This window comes from Aythya marila (assembly GCF_965140915.1).
Source record: "Aythya marila genome assembly, chromosome: 3".
Taxonomy (NCBI): Eukaryota; Metazoa; Chordata; class Aves; order Anseriformes; family Anatidae; genus Aythya; species Aythya marila.
Genome location: NC_139044.1, coordinates 11040692 through 11049735, shown reverse-complemented (window position 1 = coordinate 11049735; position 9044 = coordinate 11040692). Strand labels below are relative to the sequence as shown.

The following is a 9044-nucleotide window of genomic DNA, read 5'->3' as shown; positions in this document are numbered from 1 at the left end:
GCAGCCATTTGTCCCCGAGCAGCAGCTGGTGCGCAGCGCGGTGGCTGCGTGCGCCCCGTGCTGCTGCTGCTGGCGGCCGCCCCGGTATCGCGAGCCAGCTCGCTGCAGCGGAGCCGCTACGCGCGGCACGTCGGGCCGGGGGAAACTCGGCTGCTTTTCTGTCTGGTTTTGGTTCTCTGTGCCGTCCAAAATGGAGCAGCGACGTTTCCCGTGGGTGGTGGAGGCCACGCGGTGCGTGCAGCGGGGCCGGCGGGGGGTGACTCACTCGCTGCGCCCTGGGGCCAGCCCCAACCCTGCTCCTGGGCTGCGCTCGCTGCCTCCTCGCCTCAAAACGCCTGAGCCAAAGCCAGGGCCAGGCCTCCCCGCCGCTGCTGCTGCTGCCCCTGGAACCAAACACCAGCACCTGCGGGGGGAAGAGGGCACCGCTGGCCAAGAAGCACTGGGTGAAGGTATTGGACGCTTCCTGCTGGGGTTTAATGCTCTGAACAAAAGTGCATTATGTGCAGTAAAAGTGTCACAACCCTGCTCCCTCGCTGCACGCTGGCACACACGGTGACTTTTGTCCAGTCCTGAAAGAGGGCACAGTGCCGGTCCCTCCTGCATCCCCATCACCTCCCCTGTCCCCCACGCCCTGCCCCGTCCGCGGAGGGAAAGAAAGAAGCCGGAACTTATTTTAATCGTTTATTGTATAATATAAAACTACAAAAGTAAGACTGCTCATTTCCATGTACATTTGTCCAATTGGTTTTGATTACAGCCCATACCTACATGTGAATACAGTAATCTGGTTTCAGATGTATATGTCTGTAATATTGCATAGAAAAGGCACAGCTCTAAGGTCTGTGGGAGGGGGAAGGGGAAATACAGCCTTTTTTCTTTTTTTTTTCTTTTTTTTTTTTCTTTTTTTGACAATAACAAGCCCTGTTCAAACAACCATGCACTGAACATGTCACACTATTTACACCTTTTCCGGAATCTTGGCCTTTACAGGCGCTAGTATGGATTACGCTCAGAACTAGATCGGAGTTGAGGTTGGGATTTTTGTCTGCAATTTGTATTTTTAAAGAGGTTCCAGAACTTGCATTAGGCTTATTTTCAGGAAAAGAAAAAGTGCTTAAAAAGAACTAATTTCTTGAAAAATGTTCAGTCTCGTTAATTAATAGAAGCACTGAAAGCAACTTGCACAGAAGCAGGATATTGAAACCTGAGGGGTGGGGAAAAAAACAAAACAACCAAATAAACCCTGTAACAACAACGCAAAGTTCACAATACGCCGGAGTCGATTAAACCGTTTGTCAGACAGGACCCATTACAATTTACTCAATTTAATTGTGATAAAAGTGTAAACTTTGGATTCATAACATTGGTTTGAAACAATCCAGGCTATAACCACGCAGCAGTGAGGGGAGGGAAAAAAAACAAAACCCACACGTTACCTCTCGCAAAGTCCAAATTTATTCTTACAGTGATTGCTTCAGCCAGTGGCTTCACGGTCTTGCTTCTCTCGGTGGCTGCAAGGAAGGTGCCGGGTTGATGCTTTTACGCTGCTCGGCCGCGGTTTCTTGCCCCGTCCCACGGGGGCTGGCTGAACTGGGACCAGTCCGCCAGGACGGGCTGGCTGGGGCGCAGCACTGCGGGCAGCTGGGCTCGGCCGCCTGCCTTCGCTGTCCTTACCTCAAGGCAAGAGGCTCGGCTGCGTCTCCTGGGGCTGGAGGGAAGGTCCCGCAGCCGCCGTCACCCAGCGGGGAGGTGCTGAACCCCTGCGAATGTCTCCGGACCAGCAGGCTGGAGGTGACTGCGCTCGCTGCTGGCTCCCCTCGCAGACCGAGAGGCTGACAGGGTAGGAGGCTGGACGAGACTCGTTTTGAACGTAAAACTGTCCCCCACCCCGACCCCTTTTGCATATTTCAAACAACCAGACCCATATTAGAAAAAGAGCGGTGGTGGGGGGAAAAAAAATGTCATGTGAACCATGCATATCCTGACTGGAACGCAATTCATTTTCTCTGAATCTGGCTCCCATACCCTTTTTCATACAGATTTACATTCCTACAAGAGAATACATTCCTACCATACATTCTGTACATGTTACAATCCAGATGTTGTTAGCTTCACAATAAAATAAATATATTTACAGAAGGAAAAAAAAAAAAAAGAATAAATAATTTATGAAAAACAAAAAAAAAAATCACTTCAAATCCAAAGCTCTTTTATTCTGCTCCCATCTTGTCACTTCATTGCACATTAATGTCGAAATCCATCCCTGGTGTAGGTCTCGGAGAAGCCCCGTGCGTGGCTGCGGTGAGGACCCCGGGGCGAGCGGCACCGCTGAGCCCTCCCCTCCGTCCCTCTGTGGCTTGCCGTGGCTGCCAACAGGACCAGAGCCTCTCCCTAGCCCCGTGTCAGCTGCTGGTGTCCCAGCAGATCGCCACCAGGCCCCTGCGGCAGGGCCTGTGCTTCAGCACCAAGGGCACACAGACATCTTCTGAGTGGAAAATGGACTCAGAGCTCACCTCGTCCCTCCTGCGGCTACACCACCTGCACCCAGCCACCTCTGTTGAAGCGTGGCTCCAGAAATGGCATTTACGTGGACTTTTGCCTAACATGCGGTAGTTGTTTGACTGCATAAATAACCCTCCCCTCCAAAAAAATAAAAAAATGAAAAGGGCAGCTCCAGCTATCGGTGTCTAACAATGGCAATGCAAGCGCTGACCAAGTTACCGTGTGAAAGCGCCTGCGGGTTTGTGCAAGCAGACCCCGCGCCGCACGGCCGATGCTTTCCCAGTTTCTCCAGTTAGAAGCGGTGCGGAGCCCGGCGGGGCTGCTTCCCTACAGGCCACCACGTGCGGGGTGGGAGGGGATCCCCAGCCCTGGGCCCTGAGCTGTGCTCAGTCTGAGGGGTTTCTGTTGGAAGGGATAACTTATTTTTTAGCCCGTGTAAGGAAATGACTGCAGCGCCATCAGCATCGCTGAGTTCGGCTTGGAAAAGAAAGCAAACCCACCCCCAGCCCTGCTGTCCCCCAGCCCCACGCTCACCCTGGCGGAGGAGCCGGGCTCCAGAAGCGTTTCATAATTGTACGCGGCGCGTTTCGTTTCAATTCGGAGTTCCTTCATTGCAAAATGCGTTTGCCTTTATACTCTGTCTGTGTGCATATCTATGTCATATCTATCTATCTATACACTAATAAATATATATGGCCTGTTTTAAAGTGCCAATTTATAAAAAGCTGCCTCCTTACAAGGCAGACAAGACCCAATTTCATCCATGACAAGAAGGGAGCAGAATTGACTGAATATTGCCAAATGACGTAAAACATAATTTAAAATTTCTTAAATAAATATAAAAGTTATTCCTAAAGAAGCCATAGGCATGTCAACAATATAGGTTGTAACCGGCGCTCAACAGCTAAAGTACCATTGAAAAACTAAAATGCCATAGCAACTTCAGCAATAGGCATGATACATTGCAAACATTTTGTTTTTAAATTAAATGTACACCACAATGAACTTAAAAAATGCTATTGGTGCAGTAATGAGAAGACTTCTCGGGTGTTATGGGGAAGGGGACCATGCATAGAAAGCTGTGTCTGTATATTCGTTGTAAAACAGGTCTATAAAGTGTAAAGCAGGTAACGCAGTTGATACAAGAAACCAACCCTATACGAGATGCCAAGTGATGTAACGCGACTGGCTCCAGTTTCGACAGCAATGGATATTAAAGCAAGTCCATCCAGTGCAGGTAAGAGATGAGCTTCACTGCAGTAATACTGAAGTTGCCTTTTTCAGCACTTAGCACAGTGAGGTGGGGCGAGGGGAGGAGAAATGCTCCAAGAAAGGGCGCGGGGACGCGGCGACGCCGGTCTTCTGCCCGCCGGTCAGGACGGTGGCCGCGGGAGGGCTGCTCCTGGCGAGCAGTGGGCGTGGGCCCCCTCGAAATTGCTCCCGGGGCTGCCACCGCGTTCGGCTCCTCCGGGCTGGAGTTCCACAACTGCTTCCTGCCGGCTGCTTCGCGTACGTGTTGGAGAAGGACATGGCTCTGAGTTTCGGGAATCACAGTAGTGCGCAGTGGGTACAGCAGGGAGCAAACACTTGTGAAACTCCCACAGGAGCAGCTCCCAGCCCTTTCTTAAAGCACTTTTTTTTTTTTGTTTTTGTTTGCTTGTTTGTTTGTTTGTTTGCATTCAGGGAAACCAACTGCAGGCTTATTTGATCCAATTTTCTCTTTGCACCATACACATATAAAACATTACAACTCTGTATAAAAGTACAAGTGGTTCTTGTACATCTGAATTATGCAGGAACTATGTGAGCAAATCCTATCAAAATAGCTATTTTTTGTGTGTATAAACAGCATTTGTTTTTAGAAAAAACAATATCATAAACTGCAGAATCTGTACAAAAATATAAAATAAATTTGGGCAGCAGTTTCTAAACAGCCATGTAAATGCAACACTTAAAGAGGAGCAGGTTAATGCCTCCAAAAGGCTGAATTGCTAAGTCAACCTATACAGGGCTAAAATGGTATTGAGATTATCTAAATAATAAATTTTTTTACCTCTTGCAATAAAACTTATAGAAAAAATAGACAAATATGCACATGCAATTTACAGCTTTCCCAAACATAATCCTTGTGCTTAGCTTTTACAATTTTTTTTTTTTGTAATAACATAACATTGTCTACAATACATATTCTTTCGTATACCAGGATATTCGGTCTTCCTTGAGGAACCACTTTAAAAAAAATACATTAGAAGTGGTCATACATGGATGAAGGCACTCCAACTCTGCTTGAAGCAAAAACTAGTGTGATCCTTTTCTTTTCAAAAAAGGCAAGCAAGGACGCATGCACAGTGCTGTGAATCGGGGGCGGGAGGGACTATGGAAATACTACCAAGTGTATATACTGGTACTTAAAATTAAAATTAAAAAAAAAAAAAAAAGAAGAAGAAGAAGAAGAGAGAGAGAGAGTTGCTATATTTCTATATTTTAAGACCCAACAAGCACCTCCATGATGTGATCCAGTTCTGTGAGGTCCATTTTGAAAGGCTGATTTGGAGTTACTGGTTGACTGCTGTATGGCGCGAGCGTTTTTAGGAGCTCATCTGCTGAGACGGGAGCCATTTTGGAGGCAGCCCCCGTGGCAGACGTGCAGGGGTCAAAATCATACATGGACGTGTCAATGTCAGCGAACAGAATGTCATCCAGGGTCAAGTCTGTGAGGAAACCTGTGGAAGTCGTGATCTCGAAGTTGCCGGGCAGCGAGTCCATGAGTTTGGATTCGGCCGCTCTGCTCTCCGCGACGCCCTCGGGCTTTTGCGCGCTGGACTCGCTGGGGTGGGCTTTGGAGTCGGCGGCGGCTGCGTCGGCTGCTACTGCTACTGCCTCTGCGGAGGTAGGTGCGGGACAAAGCTCCTCGATTTCGTCCAAGGCTGAGGAGAAGCTGTCCTTGACTGGTTGGAGAGCAGGAGGTGGTAGTTTCGTCGGACCATCGTGCTGGACAGCCGGGGAAGTGCAAAAAGTGTCGTCCTCGAGCAACGAGGCCGGGGTGAGGCAAGACTCCAGGGGCGTAGTGCTTACGAAGTCAGTGGGGAGCAGGGGCTGGGAGGCGAGATGGCTGAACGCTGGCTGGGCCTCGCGGAAGTTGTCGCTGAGAGGGTCGGTGGGCTGCGAAGCCGTCACAAACACAGGCCTCAAGCTGCCTTCTTGTTTGAGTTCTTCCTGGATTCGCCTCAACATGTTGTTAATTAAAACTGTCTTTTGCAAGCTCGGCTCGGTTAATGGCCTGTGGTTATAAAGTTTCATAAGGGAAATGTTGAAGATAGTCTGACGCTGTAAGGTGTAAGACACCTTAGAGGGACCGTCAGTAGGAGACACCACTTTGCCTTCCAACCCATCTTCATGCTCGTCAAACTTCCGCTTTCCTCCTTTCCCCAACATATATCTGCAAGGAAGCAGAAGGGACCGATGAGGCCAGCAAAGCCCAAAAACTGCTCTTTGTTCCCCCAGCCCCCTCCCTGGCCGCCCCGTCCCCTCCTCGCTTACCCCACAGCACATTTCCCTCGGGCACGTGCTGAGCGTACGGCCCCTCCTATCCGCACCGATGGACAAGCTCCAGATCCTGCGTTAAACTCCCAAATTCTGAGCTTCCTGGCCAATGCAGTGCCGTGGCTGGGAATACAAACCTAACACGCCGAGGTTCTTACAACTAATTTCCCTTTTTTATTTGAAAGCACAGGGGAAGGGGGGTGAGGCTCAGCAATCCTGTACCGACAGAAACCTTCACGGCAAAGCCTGGAGTGTCAGCGCTTCGGATGCGCGCGGCCCTGACCTGGTGGGTTTATTTAAATGATTGCATATGGACTAAACTACTGGAGCAGGAAATGCAGTTATTACACTCGTCTCATCGCAGAATTAGATGAATTACAGACAAAGAAGCCCCGCCAGGTCATTTAGCCTGATCGCCAAGATTATTCTCCGCACGACATTCTGCTGCCGCAGCGGGGGGGCTCGACTCCCGCTAGCGACGGGCCCTGGCTTTGGGGACGCTTTTGGGGACAGGGCCACCAGAGAGCCCTAAAGGCTGTCCCCAGGCGGGCACCACCTGCCTGCGGCGCCAGCAGCCTCTGCCACCTCCAGCGAGGCTTTTGGCGTGCGAGGCAGCTCCCTCGCCGCGCACAGAGGAGCTCCTGCAGCAGAGCTCTGGAGGACCCATTCGTCCCTGCTTCCCCCAAATCAGGGCGTGTTCCTCGCCCAGGACTACCTCCATGTCGAGTTTCCTTTGAGGCTCGCTGAGAACAAAAGAACGCCGCAGGGCTTTTTAAGAGCACAAAAATCAGCATAAGTGCATGTGCTTGTCTCCTGGTCAGAGAGCAGATTTTGAAAGTAACTCAGGCAATTTTACCAAATCTCCCCAGCATTGCAAGTCATCGCTGAGCTAGCAGTAAGTAGGGCACTTCAATCCTCGCTGATGTCTCTTCCAGGATGTTTCAGAGCGCTGAGAAAAGCCTGCAAAGGCTCCTCTACACAGCCCAGCCCCAGCCTCGTTTTGTCCCCGTTATTTTTGTCACCTAAAGCTCCCCCCAGACGCAAAGGAACAAAGGCTCCGCCGTGCTGCCACGGGCACGACACCTCACATTGTGCCTTGAGCAGGGCGGGCTGGAGGGCCAGAAGCCCTCTGCCCTGTGCCCCCACCTATCTTCGGGGAGCAGCCAGGGCTGGGTTTGCCAAAATACCAGTGGCTGCAGGGTCAGCAAGCGTGGTGCCCACGCCAGCACCTCCCTGGGGGCTCACAGGACAGCAGGTTCCCTCCAGCTCTCTCCCTCACGACCTGCATGGAATGAAGTTGCAAGAAATGTAAGTAGAAACCCATTTTTAACCCCAAACGTGACTTCTCCCGTATGCAGCTGGCTCCTGGCTGTCATGCAGGAGGCAAAACTCGCCTTCCTTATTTGAGTACAGCTCCTCGCACGGGATCCCCGCCTGCAAAAGGACCGCGCCAGGCAGGTCCCAGACAATCTGATGGCTGGACGCCGGTCGCAGACAGACTAAGGGCGTGCAAACGCCCTTCAGAAGCAAAGAGCCCTCGCGACGTCGTCGGGGTTTTGTAAAAGAAAAAAAGAAAAAAGAAAGAAAAAAAAAAAAAGAGTGAGGTTCAGAAGGCATTTGCTGGATGTTAAATCCCAAATCAGATTGGGTGAAGTGAGCCTTTTCTGGTTAAAAATAAGTCCCAAATCCAGATCATTTTCTAGCATATTATGCAATTAAAAAAAGAAAGGCGGGGGGGGGAGGGAGGGAGCTAAGAGGAGCCGAGGAACGGGCAGGCTGCGATCCAAGCGCCTTGGCCAGCTCCCAGCGATCCCCGCGCCTGGAATCTCGGGTGAGCAAAACCTCTGAAATTTCGCACTGCCGCTGAGGTCTGGTTTTTCTCTGCTCCCTGGTGTCGCTTCCATGGGCTACTCCAGAGCCGCGCACGTGGGTTCGGGGTGCTGGTGGGGCTTTGCTGGCTAAATGTTGACGACCGACAGGCATTTCCTTCGACTTCGAGCACCGACAGCGAGAAGGGGAGCTCGAGGCCAGCAGGAATCGAAAATCCTACCTGAGTTCAGCGCATGCTAAAGAAGCTGTGGGTTAGGAGGAGAGCGAGCAGCTTTCCGCCCCTTCCGACTCTCTCCTCCCCCTGAAAAAAGACAGACTCTGTCCTAAAGACATACCAGCGCTCCTTCCGCAGTGCTCTATTTAAAGGAGAAATTTTTAAATGGCTCGGGGACTAGGAGAGTTTTGAAGTTTGTCAGGCTCTGCGAGGAACGTAGAAAAATATTGGCCGCACAAAGCCAACCTTTCTCCCCGTGATAAAGGCAACACCGCTGGGGTGGCTGTGCTCAGCTCCCCACGCTTCGTTATTAATTATTATTGTCAGGGGATGTCGGCACGCGTTTCTAATGAACCCGATTGAGCTGGTTCCTCTCATCTGCATCCGAGATCAAGGTGCTGGTAGCTGGACATTTTCTAAGCTGGGCAGTAAGAGCTATGGGATCATCGTTAGTGAGCACAACGATAAGCTGGCTGCGTCGTTTTCCAGGAAGCACAGAAATGATTCAAGGTTTCCTGTAGGTATGACTGTCAAGCTTTCACATCTCACTCGATCTTCACGCAGCTCGGTTCAGAGCCGGGCCTTTTAAAGGACAAAACAGATCAGGAAACTCATCACAATTTCTCCTCTGAGCTTTTCAGCGCAGCTTTCAGTTTTCTTTTCCCCAGAAATGCTCGCTGAAAGCATTTAACTGTTAAAGCCACAAAGCAGGGCTGCAGCCTAAGCTGCTCCCCAAACAGGGAGCTGGAATGAACACCGCAAGACTCCCAGCTTTGCGGAGTTTTATTTTATCCCCTTCTCCTCTGACGTGCAAACGGGAACTGTAAAACCATTTTCCTCCAGTTTCCATAAATCACCTCACTCGTTCTAAGCCAGGAGGGCGGCATCTTTTAGGACCAGCTGATACAGAGGGTAAAAGCACACGTGCCTGCAGGCCTTCCTCGGCATCTCCCTA

At 50.7% G+C, this 9044-nt stretch overlaps 1 protein-coding gene across 3 annotated transcripts in view; it reads right to left on the bottom strand.

Moving 5' to 3' along the window:
* Positions 1–1831: 1831 nt before the first annotated feature.
* The window catches only part of SERTAD2 (SERTA domain containing 2), a 77401-nt gene continuing 70188 nt past the window's right edge, over positions 1832–9044 (bottom strand). For all 3 annotated transcript variants that reach the window (XM_082756534.1, XM_082756535.1, XM_082756533.1), the window contains exon 2: positions 1832–5941. In XM_082756534.1, the coding sequence (XP_082612660.1) occupies positions 4987–5937 (951 nt within the window). In that variant the 5' untranslated portion in view covers positions 5938–5941 and the 3' untranslated portion in view covers positions 1832–4986. The remainder of the gene's footprint in view (positions 5942–9044) is intronic.